The sequence below is a fragment of the Hippoglossus stenolepis genome, chromosome 1 (genome assembly GCF_022539355.2).
Source record: "Hippoglossus stenolepis isolate QCI-W04-F060 chromosome 1, HSTE1.2, whole genome shotgun sequence".
Taxonomy (NCBI): domain Eukaryota; kingdom Metazoa; phylum Chordata; class Actinopteri; order Pleuronectiformes; family Pleuronectidae; genus Hippoglossus; species Hippoglossus stenolepis.
The window spans coordinates 8,430,177-8,454,490 of record NC_061483.1 but is presented as its reverse complement, the minus strand read 5'-3'; the positions used below and the strand labels follow the sequence as shown (position 1 = coordinate 8,454,490).

The window sequence follows — 24,314 nt, the reverse complement described above, 5'->3', positions numbered from 1 at the left end:
TGTTTGCTACCTGACTGACTACCTGGCTTTTGACCCCCGGATCGTTCCAATAAATCCTGAACTCTTGACATTTTGCCCACCCTGACAATAGCATCTGTCGTCCAGTACAACTTACCTCAGTAACAACAGGACACTGAATCAACACAATTCTCACAAAAAGATCATGTAACTGTATGAGGGTGGAACATGTGTAGGTGCATCAGCTGATACAAGTTGTACAGGTGATGTTCCTGAAGTGGGAACACACACAGGAATAGAAACACGCAGCTGCTAAAGTTAGTCTTGTTCAACTGTTCACTAAAATAGCTTTTTTAGAGTACTTTATATTTCTGTGTTTCTACACTGTGCTTCAGTGTGTGTGTGTGTGTGTGTGTGGTCCAGGTATTGCTCATGTTGCGAGATCCTAAATCTGTTACACAGTCACATTATGGGAAAACGTCTTCAATTATGGGGACAAAAAGGAAGTTCCCACAATGTAAATCCTTACATTGTAAGGTGAAGACACATTTTAAGGTTGGGTTTAGGTTTTAAGTAAGTTGTAACAACAGTTACAATTAGAGTTATTCTTCAGGAAATTAATGTAAGTCAATAGAATGTTCTCTAAAGTCATGGAGACACGACTGTGTGTGTGTTCATATGACTCTGGCACCCCCCTCACTGTAATTACCACACGGTGAGAGCAGTAAAACAGACCCAGGCATCCTGTCGGCCTGAGTAAATAATAGGTTCAGATTTTTACAGAAGGCATACATGCACACACACATGTACACACACATGCACACACACATGCACACTCACATGCACACACACATGTACACACACATGCACACTCACATGCACACACACATGCACACACACAGCGAAAGACAAACAGGGAGGTCTAATCATTTCTAACCTCAGCGCTCGGTGAGGGATATTTCAAGGGGGATCTCAAACTAAGTGCATCACTTAAAAGCAAAATTGTTGTTAACGACCATTACTGTTATTACCATGCAGGTAAATAGAGCGTCTCCCCTGATACCTCCACATCCATCTGTCAGAGTGTTTTATGTTTGCACCGTCTCACCCCTCCTGCCCGTCTGTCCTATAGTAATCCCAGACTATATCTCACCTCCCCTCAATTTTCAACCTCTCATATATTCCCCCCACTTTCTCTCTCAAAGTTATTTTCTTCTCCTCCCAGTCTTCCTCCTCCAAATCTTAGGAGAGGTCCTGTTGTGCCATCTGAGATAAGATATGTGGCTCCTGGCAGTAGAGGTCATGCTGCTCAGCATCTACACTTCGGGTAAGTCAATTTGTTTCCACACGTGTGTTTTTTACATGAACAGTGTCTTCAGTCACTCATTGTGAGACATGTCCACAGCTCGTGCTGCTGAGGGATGCAGTGGTTTTCAACACCTGGAGAATGGGAGGACGTTTTTCCGTTACAGTGGACTGTTTGTGATCTTCCGCTGTCATCCTGGCTACAAGCTCCATGGGTACAAAACCAACAGCTGTGTGTCTGGACACTGGTCCCGGGACCCACCAGTCTGTGTTGGTGAGGAGCTGCATTCATGAGCATGTGGATTTGGATTTAGTTTATGTCAGTTGATGCATTTTGTTATATTACTGGTGAAAGTAGAGAAATTATATGAATTTAAAGTGAGACAACAACAAAGGCTGATATGATATTAATAATGATAATGATATTCTGCCCCTCTTTTAGGCTCCGGCTGCTCCCACCCGGGGCCCCTGACCCACGGGACGAGCAGCATGAATGAAGATGGCTCCTGGGCAGTATTCAGCTGTAATAGTGGTTTTCGGCTACTTGGGCCCTCAATGTTATATTGTAAGGGCCACAACTGGAATAGCACAAAGCCTGTATGCAAAGGTGAGCATAAAAAAAAAACTCTTAGAGAAATAGTTTCATGTTTTAGAGAGTATGCACATTTCCTCTTACAAAGTTAGTAATAGTATGGAAGATGTGTGAGTATAAACACAACTAGGATGTAAAGGCGGACGAGTGAGGAGACCAGCAAACGCCATAAGATGCATAAAAACGTCACTGGTTTGTTATGGACGGATGTGTTTTATGTTGTAGAATAAAACATGATATATTGAGCGTGTGTCAGCCTCACCACAGATCTTATTACACGAAATTTAACAGAAATAAACCATTGACATTGGGACGAGGAAACAGAAAGTCTCACCGAAACTTATTTCCAGGTTTTAGGAATCTCTATGTGACAGACTATGTCCTGGCTGGTAACAAGCTCTTTACCGTTTGATCTCTTTTCCTCGTTAGAGTTCGACATGATGAGCTCAGTTTCAGGTGTCAGTGCAGAAAAGGCTGCCGCGGTCCTGAAGACCCAGCAACAATCCCACTACGACACTGTGGCCAACACACACTCCAAAGAGGCAAACCTCAAGCTTGGCCTGGTTTTGTCTCATACTCCACCGCAAAGGTCCAACAGTCAGAGGATTAAAGATACAAACCCAAAAGTCCACTTGCAGCAGCACGTTCAGTTTCCCAGTTTTAAAGTCAAAGGTGCAGCTCATCGTGAGGCTCGACTTCAGGAGACAAATGAAGCTCAAGGACTGGAAACAGGAACTGGGATTCCTGGCACTGAGGCAACAGCTCCAGACGAGAATTCAAAAAGAGAGGACGAAGTTACTCAAATGTCTCCTGCTGGATCAAATCTGTCTACTACTGTCTCATCTACCTCATCATTAGTGTCAGCAACAGAGCGACCACTATCTTCACCACCATCGATTTCAACAGCCCAGACACCAACTGTCACTGGGCTCAAGCATGCGTTCCCAACCGTGGTCCGATTCGGTCGACCTGTCAGATTCCAGGAGTATGTGACTCCCTCTGCCGTGGTAACAAGCTCCTCAGAAACTGCAGGTGAAGACCAACAGGCTGTAACTGGCGTCCAGTATCCTTTGTCATTTGGCTCTGTAGTTAAAGAGGAGCCCAGAGAGACCTTAGCATCCACGTCATCTCCTGCTTCATCGCCACTGTCCTTCTCGTCCCCTGCTCCATCCTTGTCTGCCTCAACTTCCTCAAGTCCTGGCTCCACCACCCAGTCCAATATACAAATGCCTAATGTTACCTCCACCACCAACATGTCAAGATCCCAAAGGACCGAACTCCGTAACCTCCTGACGAACACCACCTCCACGCCACTTATGCTGTTTCCGAGCGTCAGCCGACGACCCGTGTGCCCGTACCCACCTGTGCCCCCCCACGGGACCTTCTACTTCCGTAATGTAGAGAATCCTGGTCCCGGAGTGTACAGACATTACATACAGTACGCCTGCTATCCCGGATACACACTGGCTCATGGAGATGTGCACAGCTTCTGCCAGGAGGGGGCGACCTGGAGCGGAATCACACCCGTTTGTTTGGGTAGGTAGTGCCACTGCTTCATTACTTATTACCTCCATGAAGGAGATAATGTTTTCATTGTTTATTTGTTAGCAGGAGTACGAAAAACTACTGAACTGTTTTGTTTGATCTTTGTGGGAAAAATCTGCCTTATTTACGGGACTGATATCAATGCATATGTGCTTATTTACTGCGGCTTGATTGAACTTGGGACTATTGGGTCTTGGCGGAGGTATACGCTGTATTTAGTACTGTAAACAAACTTTGGGGCTTTTGTTGCCCCTGAACATCTGGGGCACCTGGACAGTTGTTCTTCTATGTTGATAATCCTGCCTTGCCGATTAACCCCTGAACTGATCTGACCCATCCTCACCGTTCTTCTCCAGAGTTGACGCCATGTTCAGTGAACAACGGCGGCTGTTCCCAGCTGTGCTCTCACGCCCATCACCTCAACCAGAGCTCCCACCAGACCCAGCTCAGAGCTCAGTGCCACTGCAGACCTGGATTCACTCTGCTGGATGACGGGCAAACATGTCGGGGTGAGCACATGAATGAGTAAAGCTTTCACTGTGACTCTTAACATTCCTCCTCAATCCTCTGTGGAGCTCCTCCTCCAAACATCACAGTGCGCACTGAGGCGTGTCACAGCACGACAGGGAATCTCCTTCACGTTTTATGTGTTTGAAGTTTCACGGCTCACTGACGAATATAAGTGAGCTGTGAAATTTACGGCAGCAGGATCCCAACTTAGAATTCTGACATTTACCTATTATACTGCCTCCAGTTACACGTGCACCTGCTCACACACAACCCATCATTTGTGAGAGCCATCAGTGGAGATGGAGTGGGTGGTGGTGATATTATTTCTCAACAGTGTTATTATCAGTGTGCACATTGACAGACATCGTCGTCCAGCCATCGTGGTCACACTGATTATAGTTTAGTTTTCAGCCTAAAAATGTCACTGCAGTGAAATAAGGCTCGTGAACATTCCTGTCTGACAGAGAATCCACTTTTATTTTGGTCCTCATGTCTAAAGACGTCTCTCAGGGCCAGACTATGTCCACATTGACTTCTATAGGTAGAGATAGACTGTGTATCAGGGACGGACTGGGAATAAAGAATGTTCCTGGAGTTTCTCACTCAGACCTGCCCCAGCATCACATTTTCCATTTTACTGGGTCAATGCTGGGATGTAGAGATTAACTTTTAACTTCTTTTAAAGCTACTATTAACTTCTAACACAAGCGAAGCGACGGCATCACAATCAAGTTTTGCGTTTGTACGACATGAACATATGTTTGTGTGATAAGAAGTTAATAAAATTACTATTTAGTTTGCCCAATGTCCCATTCACCATCATGGAAAAGGCTGGGTTTATGACTTATACTGCAGCCAGCTTCAAGAGGCGATTGGGGAGCCATCATGTCGTCCTTCTTCTTTAGAGATGGGTAAGTAAATGGGAAATATGTGGAACCATTAATACAGATAAAGCAGGTGCTTGAGGAAGTTGGAGAAGGTCCTTTCTTATTTGGCAGGACCACCCCAGGAAAACAAGGGCAGAGCTGTTTGCTGAATCTACAGGATCTGGTTTCCTGTCTGTGAGGAGCAGGAAGTCAGAAAACATCTGTGTTGTGGTTTTCTCATTACAAACCAAAAACAAGCAAACACACACCAGTGAGGATTCAGGTTGGGGCTCGATCCAGACGGAGATGACTCCTTTCATCTGCTGCTCTTTTCTTTCATCTGCAGCCTCGACTTTGTGCTTTTCTCAAATTGACTGTGTGTAAATGTTTTGTTTGTGTGTGTGTCCATTCTGCCATTCACACCTGTTCAAATTGTTCTTGTTGTGGTGTGTCTGTTCTTTGGGGGTGTGTGTGTCCATGCTGCCGGTCAAACCTTTTCAAACCTAATTGTTCTTGCTGTGTGTGTGTGTCTGTGTGTGTGTGTGTGTGTGTGTGTGTGTGTGTGTGTGTGTGTGTGTGTGTGTGTGTGTGTGTGTGTGTGTGTGTGTGTGTGTGTGTGTGTGTGTGTGTGTGTGTGTGTGTGTTAAAAACCTGTGACTTAACTATGTGTCTGTAGATTTAGATGAGTGTGCAGATGGGCAGCACCAGTGTCACCAAAGATGCATCAACACATTCGGTTCTTTTAAGTGCGGCTGTGATGATGGCCATGAGCCAGCTCCGGACCAGACCTCCTGCCTAGGTGTGTGTGGCTGTGTGTATTTATATATTTGTGTCTGTTTATGTAATTTACGTCAAAGTGTTTTATTTTTCGACGTCACTCCATCTTTCCAGATGTGGATGAGTGCTTGCTGCCTGCAGCTGTAACAGGCTGTGTGTTTGGTTGTGTTAATACTCCTGGAAACCTCATCAATGTTAGTGGTTGGGACACTGACAAAACTAAAAAGTCAAGATACAGACAGTGTTAATTCCCCCAGTAAGTTTGGGTTTAGTTTAGTTTTTAAATGCTGTAGAAAGCATGGTGTTTCACCCAGTTTTTAGAGCATTAGCCAATTAAAACCAAACTTCATAAAAACCTGAACAGTTGAATAAACATCAGTGTGACACTAACTACCTAAAATTATTTGGTGTGTACTTTGACTTTTTATTCTCGTGCCAGTCATGTGACATCTGCAGGGTTTATGGCCTATACTGCCGCCAGCCACTAGGGGGCGATACAGTTGATTTGGCTTCAGTTTTGTGGAGCTGTTATGTCTGTGCAGCCACACAGAGCCACTTGCATGATGGTAAACGTTGTTTTATTGGCTCCATGTCACACAAGACTAAATCAAATTCTATATCCCAGTTACTCACCTGTGATATGTGAATAATTATATTCGCAAAAACATGACGTGAATCAAAATTTGAAATGAATCAATAAAAATCCCTTTTTGAAACCAAATTATAAAAATTTACAGAGCCCTTGATACAGTAGTTCTCATTTACAACATTTAGGGTTATTTTGACTTGATATTATTTGACTATTTCAAACATTTTTAATTCCTTACTGCGAGCTTTGCCCAAGTGCCTCTTCACTTTCCCCTAAAGTCCATTTCCTCATTCAGATATCGATGAGTGTGCTGTTAATCAGGGGCTCGGGCCTTGTATGCAGCTGTGCCACAACTCACCAGGATCCTACCGATGCTCCTGCACGTATGGACACATCTTATCTGGAGATGGACACAGCTGCGTCCCTGAGTGTCCACCTGGATACAGCAAGCAGCCAACAACACCTGAGAATTCAACTGCACAAGCTCTTAATGAGGGGTGTGTAGGTAAGAAAAACTATCCCATGAATGTGTATCTTTTCAAAGAAATCATCTTTATATTTCTCCAACTTAATTACGACTAATTTCCACAGCTATGGTTGTTTGCCTCCGTCAACCAGTGCAAGTTTCAGTCAATATACTTTTTTTTTCACCGTTTTTGACCTTCAAATTCTAATCAGAACTTAACCTTTGACCACCAAAACCTAAGAATGGGGCGGAGAGACAACCAGAAAACATGCCTCCATGCAGCTAATGGCCAGGGGCATTATGTTTTTGTGTTGCTCTGGCAACATAATGCTGAGGTTCCCGGTTCTGTTCACAGATATAAACGAGTGCCAGGAGCAGAGGTGTGAGTGGCAGTGTGTCAACCTGCCCGGCTCTCACCGCTGCATCTGCCCCAGAGGATACACCCTCCACAGAGATGGGAAACGCTGCCAGGGTCAGTGCACTCATGCACACTCACACACATACTGTATGTAACAGTAGAGTGAATACAAGTGTTTATCTGTTTGATGGCAGGAAGTCAACAATAACACATGATACTATGAAAAAAGATGATGCAATTACAAGTTAGAGCTCTTATTGCACATATGTATATTAAATAAAATAAAAAAGATAATTGTTAAACTACAATGACTTTTTAAAGATGTTTTTAGCTTAGGCATAATTTGTTCACCTTTTCTAAATGTTATCTATCTTATATTCAGGTTAATCTACAAAAACAACAGTGTTGATTTGCTCAAATGACATTTATTTACATTTCATCAAAGCATTTAACAGGAGATGGTCGACAGTCATATCAATCAAGTGTCTTGACGGAGCTCAGGGAATTATCTTCTTATCTTGGTTTTTATCTTGTTTTAGCAGTTGCTGTCTCCATGGTTACTCTAAGTTAACCGAGTGCATGTGAATGGATAATAGTCAAAATAGTGTTTTATGACAAACATTCATTTATTTTCATCAGTTTCATAGAGATTCATACCACCATCTATAGCAATGAAAATTGAATGTGTGTAGTAAAAAAACTATTTCCTCTTTAAACCAAATAAAAAAAAACTCCTCTCCTCCAGACATTAACGAGTGCAGTCGGAGGAATGGCGGTTGTTCCCACCTGTGTCTGAACCAAAGAGGTGGATATAAATGTGCCTGTCCGCCCCCCCATCGCCTGTCCCCTTACAGCTGGAAGAAATGTGTACCAAGGGCCACAGCGACCACTGCAGGCTGAGGTGGAAAACACAAGTGACATGTCATGGCTGCCGGGACACTTCCACTAGTCATTAAAATGTAATTTAAGTGATGCATTGTAAAACACAACTCAAAAAATTATGATTTTCTTATGCTGCGTTTTCTTATATTCCGATATCAATTTGTTTCTGAATATATAATATTTGTTATCCCTCTTATGAATGTTTTTTTTTGACATATTTAAGTATGTGTTAAATAAATAACAAAAATTAAATGGTCCAACCCTTAGAGCAGCATGTGGAGCTCTGATTGGCTAGCTGTTGTACGTTGGCAGGAGTCTCACCAATCAGAGCTCCTAGTACGGCTAATGTCCAAAAGCCAAATACATAAATAAGTTCATGATAGGCTAGAACCGTTATTGCTCATTGACTTTATTACTGTCTGAACATATTTTAAATGACATAATAAAGATACCTTTGGGATGGAGATGAAAGGGAACTGCATTGTAAATAAATGGATCATCTGCATACTGTTTTATAAAAGTTAAATAAATCATAATGACAGAATAATTTTTAAATACCTCTATTTTTCTTTTATTGGTTTTATGTCAATGATATGAGTACGAGTCTGCATTAAAATATATGAACATTTTATTGTTTCCTGCGATTTGGCTCTGAACATCAAAGCACAGAGATAAAAGTTGTTTAATGTTAAAGTGAAGTCACACTTATCTCACACTTACAAGCACCTTATCCAAAACATCCTGGACCTCTGTCACTTTACCAACATCTGGCTGCATGGCCACTTCATTCTGTACATATACAGTCAGTGCATTCAGAGAGTATTCAGACCCCTTCAATTCTTTTACATTTCGATATGTTGCAGCCTTACGGTATCTGTCAATATCCCATAATGACAAAGCAAACAGAGAATTTCACAAATTCTTGGCAAATTAAATAAAAAGAAATAACTTAGATAGATACTATTATATTTTCAGACCTTTTGACATGGTACTTAAAAGTCTTTTAGGTACCTCACATTCAAGACGTGTCTTTATAAGGTCTCATAGTTCACAATACAAAGCAGAACTAAAACCAAGCCATGAGGTCGAAGGAGCTGCCTTTGACCCTTTTCATTTTACAATACTAGAGAATTATTCGTGGATCTTGATGAAACAAATCTGTCATGTTTAGGGGGCTGATATTGTACGTTTGTAGTTTGGTGCAGATCCAAATAATTCAAGTTCTTTCTGCGTTACCGCTTGGCTTTTGCTCTGATTTGCATTGTCAGGTGTAAGAGGTGTAAAAGGCAAATCCTGTATTTACCTCAGGTGGACTCCAGTCAAAATGTACATACATCTTAAAGATGACCAAGAGAGACGGGAGGCACCTGAGCTAAATAACCGATTGTGTCTAAATACAATATAGATTTATGAGGGAAAAAATATATTTTTATATTGAAGGAGTTTGAAATATTTCACAAATTAACTGTATACGACTCACACACAGAGAAAATACTGTGTATTCTATCAAACACGACCCAAACATACCACAAACAACCTAACTTCACTGTGCACAAATGAATAAAATATGTTGAGTCGCCATATCAGTAGTAAAAACTTGCGGTGACAATCATGCACATCCACAAGAACAAAAACACACTGGCATTCAAAGAGATTCTTGTTCCCATACATGTTAATATTTAGTATCATCAGCACTGACTTATAAAGAACCTGGAAGCTATCAGAGGAAAAGATCTGGGTTCATTTGTATGCATAGATACAGATTTATTAATTATTATATTATTAAATAAACAAAACAGAGGCCAAATTTAAAAGTACAGATTATTGATTTTCTGTGCAGACATGATAGAAATGTTTCCTCTGATAACCACCGGACATATGACCTATTCAACTATCAGACTGTTTATATAATATTCTCACAAACAACACTAAGAACACTGAAATGATATCTTTTCAAATTTCAGTTTAAATAAAACGCATGTTAGTGAGTCCCGTAAAGCATGTTTAAATAATAAATACGTTCACAGTCTGGACCCTTAAGAAAAAACAAATACATAACTAGTGGTTTGCAATCAGCTGCCTAGGTTAGGATGTTACATTATTGTGTCAAAGCTACTGAGTTTATTGATTATTTATTGAGTAAATACTCACAAGCATCTCACGACTTGTACGAGCTGATAATGAGAAGCTTTGCTGACTTTGTCCAGTTGACACTTTAGTTATAGAAACGTCTCTCCAGGTGTTTATAGGTGTTTGTTCACTGCATCAGGCAGCTGGAACTTGGCAGGAAGTCCTGGACATACGTGATCGACGCCTTGGACAGATACGTCATGGTTCCAAAGCTGCCACTGGGGGCGCTATCGTAGAAAAAGTTGCAGATCCCGGTCGCCGGATCCTTCTCGAGGAAATAATCACTGGCGCTGTGAGATTTCTGGGGACGTAGAAGAAGAAAAGGTCAACAAAAAAACATACATTCTTAAGAGGTACATTTTCACAACCTCTGTGCTGCCCTCTAGTGGATGTATTGCCTAACAACATTACGGCAGCATAAATAAGCTTTAAAACTGTATCTGATGCTGGCAGTAGAACCTGGTCGTTGAGGAAGAGGTCATTGGCCAAATGCAGGATGCGGTCCACATAGATGATGCCACCGATGCTGTCAACATCCACGTCAGCGACCAAACCGAGAACCATCAAGGTCTCCACCAGCAGCTGCCGGTACTCTGGCTGAGGGACATGGTTCAGGACAGACTCCACCTGCACCGCAAACTTAATCTCTCCTGCTGTCATCTACACAGAAACCAGAATTAAACACACACACACACACACCTAGAAGATAGTAAATCCATCTATAGCTGCATGTCTGCGAGATGCTACCTCTCTTGTGGTAGAAGACGGCAGCACATATCCATCAATGGACAGGCCGTGGCACTTCTGCAGGATCGTCCAGACCTTCTGGTAGAAACCCACTGGTACTCTGTTGATAGCTCCGTCCAGCCTGCGTCTCCTCAGCCACTGGCCTTGCCTCTCCTCCCAGTGTAGCTGTCCGTCAGCTGGACCGGGACCCACAGGGGACAGGATTCCACTGGGGGTGGAAGGGCTGCTGCAACGCTGTGGCAGGAGAAGAAGCTGTTACAACATGTTTAATGGACCACATCAGCACAGTGTACCGACCTTATCTCCATGTATTTTAAATGTGTTCCTCACATCTATCATTGCCCTTGACAGTAGTCTTTGCACCATCCAGGAAAATGTTCACTCTTCAAACCAAAGCATATTTGACTTGAGAGACATAATTTGAGGGAATTTAACAAATTTTTTTCAACATGTGAAGTCATACTCCCCAGGAGCTATGGATAGACTTTGATGTGTAAAATCAAAGAGAGAACAATTAGGAGCCGTTAAATTCAATTCAATCAGTTTTACTACATCTCAGCCCCTGATGCATAAACAGACGTTTTACAAGATACTATGTTTACATGGAGATCAATATTCCAACTACTGACCTTATTCTGAATAAGACATTATTTTGATTATGATGTTAACATGAGTTACAAATATAATATTTACATTTTACATAGCAAATGATTATGACTCACATTAACATTATTTTCTACTGCTTGTTTACATTCGAACCCAGGGCATTGGTAGGACGTTATGATGCGATTAAGACGTATAGATGTCTACATAATGCAATGAAGGTCAGAATACTCCACTTTGATTATTGCTTATTCCGTGTATGACTGGGTTATGGTCATCAGAAAATGCTGTTTACATGTTGGTGACTTATTCAGACTATTGTCTGTATTGGGTTAATATCAGAGTATTGGTGTCTATTGTACTGACAAGAGTAACAGCATAGAAAGGTTTGTCTTACGGCAACAAAATAAAGTTGTCAGTCATCTCTCTCTCACACACACACACACACACACATGCACATAAAATAAAGTTGTTATCACTTTTTCTATCATCAAGCTGTTCATGCAGTCAGACATGCTTGACATTACAACACAGTGCAGCAGACACATTAGAGGACAAGGCTGGTGTTATTCTGTGTGTGTGTTTTTTAAAAAGATGGTGGTGAATTTAGCTTTAGGGCCAAGTGCTATCTGTGTAGCCACAGCTTGATATAATAATACATTTTTAATTAATACATCACTTTTCAAATCAAAGTGCTTGACATTGTTTTCAACAGTTAGTACATCAAGATCAATAACTCTTTCCTACACTGAAAACAGAATTGTTAGTTGTACTCAAATTGATTTTTTTCAAATTAAAGTTAACAATTGCGTTAATATAACTTGTTAACTTGAACTGAATAAACTGATTAAAAATTATTTTTAAGTTGGTAAACACCATTTTTTCAGTGTGTGTGTGTGTTTATAAATAGTGATGGAGTTTTGTGCCACTGACTCAAGCTACATCACTACTTTGACGACATGGATAACACTTGTTAGAAGATTTCATTAATTGCAGATTTTTGTCTATTTAGTCTGGTAATAATAAAAAGGTAAAATACCACCAATGTTGTCCTCACATGCAGAAATGCACATAAATGTTTAAGTGACTAAATAAAACGTAAAATCTGGATTAAAAAAAACATAAATACATTCTAACTACAACGGCCCCGTGCAGAACAAAGCGAGATCATTTGAAGCAGATGAGGTGGAATGGTTTACCGTGGAGCGAGGAGAGGTGACATTGCTACTTAAGGAAAGACCCCCGCTGATGATCTACACATGGATGACAGATGACAGAGAGCAGTTTGAGATGGGACACATGGTTCTCATACTACAGCCATGATGACGCTGCAGCCGTACAGCAGCATAATGTTTCCATCTGTGAAGTGAAAATAACTTTACAAGATATTAATAAAATAATGAGACAAACAAATGACAAATCTATGGTGAAATACTTTGACAAAAGAGAGATGAGGCTGCGCTGATTCCAGCTCTGGATTGTTCACAAGCTCATGAAATTGAAAAAACATTAGTTTAACACTCTTCTACAAAAATACAAATCAGAGAAGCGAAGCATGTTTTCCTACTGAAGTGGAAGACGTTCCAGCAATGAGGGCGCTGTGGCTCACAAAATGTTACGACAGCTTTATAAGCAGGATTTAGGCGGAAGGCGGTCGTCGAGGAAGACGTTAGAAACAGTCACATGCTAGAAACTATTATCAAATTCAACCCACACTGAGCGGCCGAGAGTCATCCAGCTGTAACCAAAAACAGAAGACTGTTATAGATAGATAGATGGATAGATAGACAGATAGACGGATAGATAGATAGACAGACAGACAGACAGACAGACAGACAGATAGATAGATAGACAGACAGACAGACAGACAGACGGATAGATAGATAGACAGAAGGATAGATAGATAGACAGATAGACGAACAGACAGATAGATAGATAGACAGACAGACAGACAGACAGACAGACAGACAGACAGACAGATAGACAGAAGGATAGATAGATAGACAGATAGACGAACAGACAGATAGATAGATAGACAGACGGACAGACGGACAGACAGACAGACAGACAGACAGACAGACAGACGGATAGATAGATAGACAGAAGGATAGATAGATAGATAGATAGATAGACTTGTGCCTCCCACCTGTTTTATGTCACTCTTCAGTTTGTGTATTCCTGTGCGTTCTGTCTTGGTGGCACCAGTGTGGCCGAGTTCGTGGATTGAGATGGCCGGACTCGTGGCTGTAGACTGGATCGGTCGCACTGATGAACAGAGACAAAAACCAAAGAGAAAAAACACCATAAACTTGTATAGATAATTTCCTGACATAGGAATTACTGCTATTTCTAATTATAGTTTTGGGGGTGGAATCTGGCGTTGTGCCCAGTGACGGCACTTTGCAGAGTTGGAGAAAACAACCAGATCAAATAGACCAGTATCACAGATTAAAAGTTTGGACTATCGACTCTGGTGGGACTCGAACCCACAACCTTTGAATGCCTTCGGTCAACCTAGAAGTCCAACGCGCTATCCATTGCGCCACAGAGCCTCACACACACACCCCCTGCCCCCAACATTCCCAAATGCTTCGAAATGGCATACCACAGCTCCTTCACATGTATATATATGGGAAGAGAATGGTGAGGGTGAGGTGACGGCAGTATCAGTCTGTCCAGTGCACTGGTGCAGACTGAAATATGTCTTTGTGGCTCATTAACCCTTTTTCATGGTCTATTTTCTTCTCTTAAACTTCTCACTTAAATCTCAATGCCCACTAATGCAAACTGACCCAAGGAGAGACAGGGAAAAAGGTGAGACTCACCGCTCCTCTCCACCCCGAACTCTTTGCCACTGAGGATGTGATGCAGGAGGTTCTTCATGCCGAACGGACTCAGGCTCATCAGACTCTCAGATGCCTCCTCCCCTAGAAACAAGTCGCACAGTTTTTCATTTTTACTCTTTGTGTATGTTCAGGGTTGTGTGTAGTAATAATAATAAACTTCCTTTATATCGCACTTTTCTAGTCTAAGTTGCATAATGTGTGAGCTCTATTAGGAAAAGTTCGACCTGTGGTGCGTAAACATGCTTGGTTCTCCTACCAGAACAGTGCAGGCTGCGGGCCAGCTCAGTGGCCATCACTTGCATGATGAGTCCAATCCTGAGCCGAAGCATGTCCCCGAACAGAGCAGGCTGGGTGCGCACGTACATGGCGAGATAAACCATGATTTCCTGTATGACAAACACGTCATGTCAGATAAAAGTCACATGTCAGGTCCACAAGGTTATAGACATACTTCTTTATATACAGTGTATGGACGTACCTGAGTGAGTACAGCTACACTGATGTCCTGACCACTGGCCTCATAGATGAGTGTGTTCAACTCCTCGGGAGGAAGTGGCCTGAGAGGAAACACCGAGGAGGAAGAGTTTAGTTATTGTGTGTTAATTAATTCAACAAAGCCTTAACGTGAGCACTCAATAACTCCAGCTACCTGTTACCAGGACTTACACTGTGATGACTCTTTCTCTGGGTTCAGGAGGTAGACCCACAGTCAGCTGCTTGTGATGGGAGATCAGATCCGTGCAGGCCTGAGGAACAGACAGACATATAAAGGGGGAGTGAGATTAGTAACAGACAGCTCACGTTTGCAGTGCTTATCACAGCAGCAGAACATATAGTTTGGAATTCAGGCTCCAACTTCATCTCTCCCTCAGGTAGTATTGCATAGATGCAATAAGGAGTTATGAGCAATTATCTTTAACCTCCTTTAAAATATCTTTATCCCTTAACCTGGAAGCTAGGATGGTGGAGGTGCTGACTCCACAGGCAGTGATACTGATGCAGGGCAGCAGAGGCAGAGAGAGAGACAGTAAATCTTTGAGTCCAAATGAGAACAGGTCAAAAATTTAAGGAACTTCTTGAGATATCATGCTTCCCCTTTGACCTTTGACCACTCAAATCTAATCAGTTTATCCATTAGTCCAAATTTTTGCAACATTTTTTGCAGGTGTTTTTCAAAAAATGCGTACACAAGGCAAAAAACAGTTGTGCAAGGTTGCCCTCTTTGAGTCCAAGTGAATTAAGAAAAGAAATTCCCTCAAGGTGAGCTTGACGTTTTGTGTTCACAACAACGGGACGGATGGATGACCTGAAAACACGATGCCTCCGGCCACTATGACTCGTCACTGACCTCTGCGAGGACCTCCACTCTCTTGCGTAGTATTCCAGAGATGTATCTGATGAGACCCCACTCTTTAGAGGCTCCAGCCTGAACATAGAGCTCCTCCAACAGAGAACGCACGCTCAGCCCACCCTGCCCAGGACCTGACAGCTCCACCAGCCAATCAGCTCCTCTGGTCATGAGAAGAAAACCACATTGTTCAGGTGTGACATAAGCTTCCATTAATCAGTGTGTTGACAGTTCTCTACATGTCCGTACTTCATGACGTAGAGAATGTAGAGGATGTCCGCCTGGTCCTGCAGAGTGGGACACTCTTTCAGCTGCCTCGCCAACGACGCAAAGTCTGTGTTGCCCTGAGAGTCTCGAGGCAGGTGCAGATCAGCGACGCTGTGGGGCTTGTGAGGGATGAGAGTGTGACACCTCAGATCAACGGTGAAGTCACGACAGAGACGTGTTTGCTCGATGAAGGATCTGCTGCACTCACCTTGTGCTGCTTTGCATGTGAGCCGTGCTGAGAATGAGGAACCACGAGGAGGTTGAGAGATCTGCGGTGTTTGCTCTTGAATGGAGCCACAGGCAGGTACATGGTAGACTCTGAAAATCACACACACCAAAAAACATTTAATTCTGTTGTACTAACATTGTGTGAGTTGGTATTATATCTATCTAAATAGAGCTTTTGAGACTTTGTATTTGTATTTTGTTTTGTACACATGAATTTATGGCTTCTAGGTGGTACGGTGGAGTAGTGATTAGTATTGGCATCTGAACTAGAAGGTTACCGGTTCAAATCCCACATGCTCTGTCGTCCTTTATAATTACCACCAGAGGCCCTAAATCCACCCCTGATCACAAGAAGGGCACTGGGATCAAATCGCAGACCTTCTGGTTGGAGGACGATTGCTCTAGTCATAGATATATGTATGTTCACATATTTATCTAATAAGTCTTTGGCCATGAAATCTGTGTGCAACCAGCTACTAAAGAAAATAATAATAATAATACAAACAAACTTGTGTTTTGTGAACTTTTGTCCCTTTTTAAAAAGGAAAATGTGTTTGTATCCCTTAATGTATTAAAATACAGTGGCTTTGATATCAGAACCTCATCCCAGGTATTTGCACCAGCATCCAAGTTTTTAAAGGCTGACTCACTGGGTAGGTTCAGGCCCTGGACCTGGGCCATAAGAGACAGGATGTCTCTTGTTGTGTGTTCTGCACTGAAGACATGGTGCTGGCCCCTCTGGATGGGAGGGAGATGGCTCTTGGTGTTGGTGCTGTGGAGGAGCTGCGTGAGGTACTGCTCAAACATGTCGTCTGAGCCCTCTGGAGTTAAATACAAACACACCACAATTATACACAGTTCAACTTCAACTAATCTAATACGACTGAAAGAAACACACACTTTCTTTAACACTACCTGAGGGCCCACATTTGTAATATTCTTCATATTCGTCTCCATACTCGTCCTTGTCTTCATCTTCGAGTAAGCTGTCATCGTTCTCTTCATCCAGGAAGCTGAGACGAGTGTGGAAGGAAGTTGTCTGGAAACTGGAGAGGTCGGACATCTGCACCCTGTCGTAACATCCACACAAAAATTACCACAACACACATGTAAAAGCATATAATTGTGTGATGTTCTGTGTTACAGATGGAGACAGACCTCGCTCCGGCAAAATAACCATCCTGTAGTTTCCTGAGGGTTGCTAGGATACACGGATCAATCGCATCCCCATCTTCAACTGGACGTAAAAAGTAAAGAAGTTGTCAGTGTACAAAGATCAATTGACAAACATGGGATTATACAGTATGTATCTTCATGATCACAGCTTCATACCCAGATACCGCACACTGCCATTTAAAGTTAAATGCCAGAAGGTTTCACACATCAGCAATTCCATTAAAACAAAATCTAATTTCCAAATCTGTACAACAAAATCTGGAGTCTACGACTATTTTTATAAACTGTCTATGGGTGGATACAAAACTGCTACTCAACCTGGCTGCCAACTTGTCCCAGTGGTCATTCAAAGTATTGCAACAAAAAATCCCCTGTGACCCATTAAGCATTTTGGTTGATATTCTCTTTACCCAGCATAGTGCGGGTGATGGGGAAAGTGAGCGTGGGTCGTCCAGTCATCCTCCAGCAAGAGGAGAGATAGGCCAGCTCTGTTCGTAACATCTCCACAATCATCTGGTTGTCCAGTGCCAGGTAGAAATGATGCTGATCCAGAAACTGGACGGTGAGAACAACATGGAAGAACAGAACAGAACAGGCAGAGAGAGAGAAACCAAAGTATTAAAGGTTAGAATTCATCACTGCCTCCTTCTTAATAGCTTTGTTGATTTGATTTTGAACATATCATGCTAGTTTTACCTGGGGGGTGAATATATAGAAGCAATTTCGGATCTCGTAGAATTTGGATGTTCCCAGAACGCCGATGTGTCTGTAGGGCCTCCCACCCAAATCCAGTTTCTTGCAGTTTCCTGTGATAACGACACATGATGTCACTACGGACCAAAACATATTGACTAAGGAAAAGAGCGCTTTGTGCTTATTTACCCAGTTTGACATAGACATGGCTCAGGATGCGAGCAGGCATGACCCTGATGGGCAGAACCTCTGACATCGTCTGGACCGTTATCCCGTGATCACTTAACAGCTCCTGGATCTCGTCCGACTCGGCCAGAACACAAACTGAGAGAAAGACAGACAAGAAAAGACCTTGAGGGAATTTCTTCCAATTTGGCACAAACGTTTAGATGTTTTGGGCCATAATTTACAAGCTAAATATGACCACATTTCACACAAATCTCTAATAGGATAAAAAAACTTGAGTGGTAAGTAGAAACTAAATCTGATTTTAATCCAACTTCTGACACAACTATGCATCGATCACCAACCTTGCACGACAACATCTGGCTTGAAGTTTGTGGAGAATCTCCTGTTGAGGGGGTCTATCTCTCCTGGTGCTAAAAAACCCTTGTTGTAGAAAGAGACAGAGAAACGGTGAATAATGACGGGGAACACGATGGCAGTGGTTTTGCGGTAAGAGTTGTGGTGTGTAGGGCTTCATTGTTTACTGAGAACATCGTATATTAACGCCCTTTTTCCTCATTGACAATATAAAATCCACATTATCCTGATTTGTGAGTCAGTTAAAACAGGTGCTTGTGCAGATTTGAAGTGGTGCACTAAGAGTACTGTGTGAATACCTCAGCCAGAAGAGAACTCAAGATGTAGAGGGACTGTCCCCACATGTGCGGCAGCTGCCCCATGGCCACTCTGTCCACCGAGTGAGGATTGCTGCACTCCTCCTCCACCTGTCAGAGGGACAATGTTCTCATTCTTCTTTGAATGCTTGATTATACAGCTACAGTGGTTCAGTTGTGACAAAAACTTTTTTATCTGACGTTCACTTCGGATGAGGAATACACCTGCATTGTGTGTGTGAACCGTCCACTGAATATGGAACTTTACTGCTTTGAGATACAATAAGTTAGAGTTTGCTGTCTGTTTTTGTGTGAAATTATATAAAACTGTTGTAAAATGTTGTTGGCCATTTAATTATGGTGTAAACTGACTTCCAGCATCTCTGAGGAACACACAACTAAATCAAACACAGTATACTTCATGACAACTTGTAAAAACAACTTGCAAAAACATTTTTATGGTGCTGCACTCAGGAAATGTGATACCTTGTCGCTTGGTACAGAATAAAGTTCAGGCACAAGTTTGATGCCGTTCTTCCCTCTGATCAGAATGCCCTCCAGGGCCTCCCGGTACTCCTGAACCTGTGAAAAGTACAAGTCAAGTGAAGTAAGTTGGCTGCATACTTGTGTGCACACAGTAGAAACATTATGTGGACGGTTGCACTTGATTTTATCACCTGCACTTGGTCTCCGGTAAAAATTCCGTCCAGGATGAGGTACGTCCAGAAAACAGGCCATTCACATTCGATGTTCTCAAACAGTTTGAGCTCGGCAGGATCGTAGTGCAGCCGAGTGGGATCCTAGTGACACAACAGCACGGAACTTAAACCTTCCAGCTCAAATTAAACTCCACACAGTTCACTTACAAACACCTTGTGTATCACATCCACTGAAAACATCCTCACTCATTAGATACTTGTGGAGCGTTTATAGCATATAGTCAGAATATCTCACCTCTTTAGGACAACGATATCCATCCCTGATGAAGCGGCAGCAGCCAAACCGACCCTGACAATGATACCAAAGAACGCAAGATTTATGACTGATATGTACTGTACGCAGTAGGTGATTTGTTAATTTTTAAATATGAAAATTGCCTACTGACTGTACATACAAGGGAATTTATATGGTAAAATGCTGAGTTGTGTACTGTTTCTATGGTCGTCCACCACCAATTATTTGATTCTCCATCTGAGACTGTACCTGCAGTTTGCTTATGATTTCTGACTTGGTGATGGCCACCAGGTCAGCGTCCTCCACAGCAAAAGCCGGGTAGGAGATGACCGACAGAAGACCGGCGTCGATCTCCTTGGAAGTGGAAGCTCTTGGCAGCATGGAGCAGAGGATGGACTGAGGGAAATCACACCGACAAGCTGAGCAGAATAAAAAGGAGATGAGCAGTCGAGGATATTGAGAAGGCTTGAGGGAAATTCAGAGGTACCTGACAACGTTCCACTTCATCCGGCAAAACATGGATGACTGACTTCGGTCCTCCGTGAGCGCCGAAGAGATCCAGCTCGTCTATGGCCTCCAGAGCAGCCTGCAACACCCCCATCCCCAACCCCAGGCAGCAATAGACATTTTACACAGCACTTTCTACTTTTGTTCTTAAATGTACTGTGAATAATGAACGCTGACAATAACAAATGGACTCTGCTGTACCTTAGCCATTCCTACGGAGCTGCCATTGAGCTCGGGAATGCCCTGATTGGTCTTGTCACCTCGCTCCCACATCCCATAATCCTGCATGAGGAAGAAATTACTTAATTTCTTAGCATATTCTCCAGTCGTTGAACTCTGCTGTTCTCTCTGCACTGTAGCTCTGAGTGTCACATTTAAAAGAGTACTCCATTCGTTTGGCATTGCACTACATTCACTGTCAGATACATGATGGAGAGTTCATATAAATCGATGCAGCATGTACCACAGAACCATGGCACCTATATTACCCACAATTCAACTGAGATTTGGTTGCGTGATGTTTCACTCTGATCATTTTCTCATCCACAAACTCTTGTTCTCTCGCAAACCCTTCCCCAAACCTAAATCTTACTCACCGCCACTTTGTAGGCAGCTTCTATGTAGAAGACCAAGTTTTGGATGAAGGCCACCTCATCCAGGTTAGAGATGATACGAAGACCTGCACGATAACGACACACACTCAGCAGCCAACTCATGTTCAGTGCCGCTTGCATAATAAATGTGTGTTTTGGATATTCAGATTGTCCCTCTTGAGAGCCTGTAGTGTAGCCAGAAAGGAATCTATACCAACTTTATACCAAAGGATCTCCAAAAATAATATACTCTAAGAAGACAAACACAGAGAAAGGGCACCGCTCTGCATCACTGCTGTACCTGACGCTGTCATCTGAGCCAGCATCAACAGGTAAATGGAGGTGGCATCCACCTGCAGATGCCCCCACTGGTCATCCCCCACCACTGTGGAACAGGTGGGCGTGTCGTATTTGGCGTGCAAGCAGTCGTTTGTGCTCTGGGTGTGTTTGAACTTCTCCACCTTGGCCACCTGAAAGCAAATGAACGTATGAATGCAAATTCCAACAGAGAACTCAGTGGTGTTAAATTTCCACTAAACATATATAAATATCCCAGCAGCAGACGGTGAAGCCTCTTTCCTAGTTTACAAACATATCGATAATCATTAGTTTATTTTTCTGATCAACAACATAGTTTGACCTGCCTGTGCAGATAGTAACTGACTGTGTCCAGACACCAGGTTGAGCTGTTCACATGAATCACTCTTGTTTAAATACCAAAATGCCCCAGATAACAAGCTTTGGTTTCTCAGAACATAAACACTGGCTGAGTGGATTTCCTGCCACCACGTGACGTTTCTGTGAGCAAACACAAATGAATGCTGTGCTGACGTACCTGCCTCATCATGCACTGTAGCAGCCCCTGCATCAGTTTCACCACACTCTGCAAAGCAACAACATCTCATCAGTGAACAGCTAAACGAACTAAACATCCCAATTATCCAAACTGTTTCCCGTGTTTAGTCCAGTAGATGTTACTCTGTGATTCAGTGAGGAGACAATCACGTCCGTCTGCATTTATTTCACACTTTCCTTATCTTTCAGATTTCATGTATGATCACTGTGGTTTGATTGTTGTAACGTCACATGCCATTGTGTGTAAACTTAGTAAAACTTCAGTATTATTAGTTACTGTCTTTCAGTGGCATTATAACCTTGATGAAATAATAATATTAAAATATGTTATGGTAATAAATACTTCTGTTTTGTATTATTAAACCAAACTGAGTCAAATAAAAACTGCAATTCATCATTTTTATTACTAAGTAGACACAACAAGTATTAAATTAATAGATTTTCTATTAAAGAGTAAATCTATCAAATCTCTCCGTCACAAACACACCTGCTCCAGTTCGTAGGCTTTGGCCTTGTCTTCATCGCGGTCTGCATTCTTGCGGTAGGCCATGCCCAGCCCCCACACGGCCAGGACACTGTACACGTTGTCCCTCACCCAGGCGTCCTTCTTCTGGGTACTGGCGGGCAGAAGACCTGTCACTGGGTTCTGAAACACAAGCACGCACATGCACGCTTAATTTACAGCAAGGACAGGGCGAGCAACTGTCTTTCTACTGATCAGCTTCTGAAATTCAGATCAGAGAAGGTCTGACAATAAATGAAAATGTTCCTGGAGGTGTTTGCGTCTCTGGTGGGTTCTCCTAACCACCTGAATACACTCCACAGGGTTTACAAAACACTCGTGGAAAACTACTTTACAGCTACTGCTCATCATTTTTAACAGATATATAATTTTGCCCATAAAACCATCATCACAAAAATTTCAAAATGCTAATTCAAGACTTCCCACAGCCCAAACTGTCCACCTACAGTTCTGCATACAGATGCTTTCTAAGAAAAGCTGGCCCTGTTTCCTATCAGCCGTGGAAGCTGTGGGTCACAGTGCTGTTGACACTGATAAAGCTGCATAGTTCTCTGGTCCTCAGTCTATTCCAGGGGTTGAACTTTGGACACGCCTTGTTTATTTCTATGCAGCTCAGTCTGGTTGAATCTGAACCTGAACTTATAGAGACCACAAAACATCAGGAAAAGATGGAGGATCACAAATATATGAAAAGCAGTGGTGGAAAGAAAGTATTCTGAACTGAAGGTCAAGTACTTGTACTTTAACTTGCATATCAGACAGACTGAGCGTTACATAGTTGTAACTCAGTTACATTATGTACTTTATTCTGAAATGAATGTGCTTTGCTAAGTGTTGCTTTCACTTTTGGAACGTCAGTGTACTTTGAAGCAAATCCATAAATCTTATGCTATTAAGATTTCCAAGTCAGGACGTGTACTCAGTGATATTTGTACTCTGGTAGCAGGTTAAACCTTATGAGAGGCCAAGGGGAAGTAATTATTTGCATGCAGTTTCATTATTTCCACAAAGAGACTGAAAACAAACAGAACACTGAAGCTGAAATAAGTAATTGATTAATTTGATGCAGTCGCCACAACATCTGACTTGTGGACATTTGCTAGTTTCCAAGAATTTTATTATAGAATCTCAACATCTGTGGATATTTAACTGCTGACTGGACAACAATCTGTTCAGGAAATAATGATAGCAATGATGATGATGTTCTAAAAATTAAAAAAACTAAACAATCTTTTGATTTGTAATGACGATAATTGTTCGGGGGAGGTAAATCAAATAATCAAATGATGTGGAGCGAAATAACATGGTTCTGGTTAGTGGCAGCATTTGTGTGTTTGTGTGTTGACATTTGAGGGTTAAGACTTTGTTTTAAGGTAAGAATTTAGGTTTAGGTTAGGGTAGGGCATTAGGTGAGGGGCTATAGGGAATGTATTGTGTCAATGAGTGTCCTTACTAAGATATAAGTACAAACGTGTGTGTGTGTGTGTGTGTGTGTGTGTGTGTGTGTGTGTGTGTGTGTGTGTGTGTGTGTGTGTGTGTGTGTGTGTGTGTGTGTGTGTTTGACTGGACCACACTCACCTGGTGGCACAGGATGGTTTCCTGCAACAGCCTGGCATAACCATCCAGCCTCACTCCTGAGTTACTGCGGCTCCTCATGCTCGCCTATCACTGCAAACACACGCACACGCACACGCACACACACACACACACACACCGGTGAGCACGTCTCTGCAGCACTACACTCGTGTCTACGTGGTAACACACTCCGTGACCCACCGTGCAGTGACCGTAGCTCCCGGTGCTGCAGCGCGGATCTGACCGGACTCCTCCGCCGCTCTGCAGGGGCTGAGCTCTGCTAACGCCTGCTAGCCGAGTAGCATCCAGCTGTTTGTGACATAAGCTCGCACAAGCACACACACATGAACACACAGAGATGTTTCCGGTCACAGTGTTCGATTCCTGGAGAGGACAGCACGTGACGTTTCACAGTAACACACCGTCTGTGTTAAACTGTTCATCCATACTGAAAAAAACAATACACTTTGTTCCTGTTGTTTGATTTGGTGACGACAGGGGGCGCTAAATGACATCTACATTTCACCTTTAGGGGTTTTAAACTGTGGTCATAGATGTGCAATGCACATGTATTAGTATTAT

The 24,314-nt window shown here is 42.5% G+C and overlaps 2 protein-coding genes and 1 non-coding gene across 4 annotated transcripts; 1 reads left to right on the top strand and 2 right to left on the bottom strand.

The window, feature by feature from the left end:
• Nucleotides 1–1,154: 1,154 nt before the first annotated feature.
• On the top strand, nucleotides 1,155–8,477 carry si:dkey-163f14.6. The gene is made up of 9 exons (XM_035160091.2): nucleotides 1,155–1,285; nucleotides 1,364–1,537; nucleotides 1,706–1,870; nucleotides 2,285–3,391; nucleotides 3,757–3,909; nucleotides 5,453–5,575; nucleotides 6,438–6,647; nucleotides 6,964–7,080; nucleotides 7,712–8,477. Exons 1-9 carry the CDS (start codon nucleotides 1,237–1,239, stop codon nucleotides 7,864–7,866), a joined length of 2,253 nt encoding a protein of 750 aa, XP_035015982.2. The 5' UTR covers nucleotides 1,155–1,236; the 3' UTR covers nucleotides 7,867–8,477.
• On the bottom strand, nucleotides 8,459–24,217 carry phka2 (phosphorylase kinase, alpha 2 (liver)). 2 transcript variants are annotated; one of them, XM_035160078.2, is made up of 32 exons: nucleotides 23,934–24,217; nucleotides 23,736–23,825; nucleotides 22,122–22,280; nucleotides 21,615–21,662; nucleotides 21,081–21,249; nucleotides 20,783–20,865; nucleotides 20,388–20,468; nucleotides 20,167–20,265; nucleotides 19,929–20,075; nucleotides 19,680–19,733; nucleotides 19,403–19,525; nucleotides 19,212–19,307; nucleotides 18,729–18,836; nucleotides 18,417–18,495; nucleotides 18,076–18,210; nucleotides 17,890–17,999; nucleotides 17,604–17,748; nucleotides 17,176–17,254; nucleotides 16,933–17,087; nucleotides 16,668–16,838; nucleotides 15,998–16,107; nucleotides 15,772–15,908; nucleotides 15,523–15,685; nucleotides 14,841–14,920; nucleotides 14,653–14,731; nucleotides 14,431–14,560; nucleotides 14,154–14,255; nucleotides 13,475–13,593; nucleotides 13,043–13,066; nucleotides 10,726–10,959; nucleotides 10,438–10,638; nucleotides 8,459–10,279 (listed from the first exon to the last, which is right to left on the bottom strand). In XM_035160078.2, exons 2-32 carry the CDS (start codon nucleotides 23,811–23,813, stop codon nucleotides 10,106–10,108), a joined length of 3,672 nt encoding a protein of 1,223 aa, XP_035015969.1. In that variant the 5' UTR covers nucleotides 23,814–23,825; nucleotides 23,934–24,217; the 3' UTR covers nucleotides 8,459–10,105. The 2 variants fall into 2 exon arrangements, with proteins under 2 accessions (XP_035015969.1, XP_035015958.1); XM_035160067.2 differs by lacking the exon at nucleotides 13,043–13,066 and adding an exon at nucleotides 12,528–12,581.
• trnar-ucu lies at nucleotides 13,794–13,880 on the bottom strand. Its single transcript is given in 2 exon segments — nucleotides 13,794–13,829; nucleotides 13,844–13,880. It is a non-coding gene; the product is annotated as a tRNA-Arg (tRNA).
• Nucleotides 24,218–24,314: the final 97 nt, after the last annotated feature.

Bases quoted from the DNA above. Each gene is read 5' to 3' on its own strand.
- si:dkey-163f14.6 (XM_035160091.2), top strand. From the start codon at position 1,237: ATGTGGCTCCTGGCAGTAGAGGTCATGCTGCTCAGCATCTACACTTCG. The intron at 1,538-1,705 runs GTGAGGAGCTGC...CCCCTCTTTTAG, and splicing joins GGACCCACCAGTCTGTGTTG to GCTCCGGCTGCTCCCACCCG. The intron at 3,910-5,452 runs GTGAGCACATGA...ATGTGTCTGTAG, and splicing joins TGACGGGCAAACATGTCGGG to ATTTAGATGAGTGTGCAGAT.
- phka2 (XM_035160067.2), bottom strand. From the start codon at position 23,813: ATGAGGAGCCGCAGTAACTCAGGAGTGAGGCTGGATGGTTATGCCAGG. The intron at 19,734-19,928 runs GTACAGTCTCAG...TATCATTGTCAG, and splicing joins AAATCATAAGCAAACTGCAG to GGTCGGTTTGGCTGCTGCCG. The intron at 18,211-18,416 runs GTTGGTGATCGA...TCTTTCTCTCAG, and splicing joins GCCAGATGTTGTCGTGCAAG to TTTGTGTTCTGGCCGAGTCG.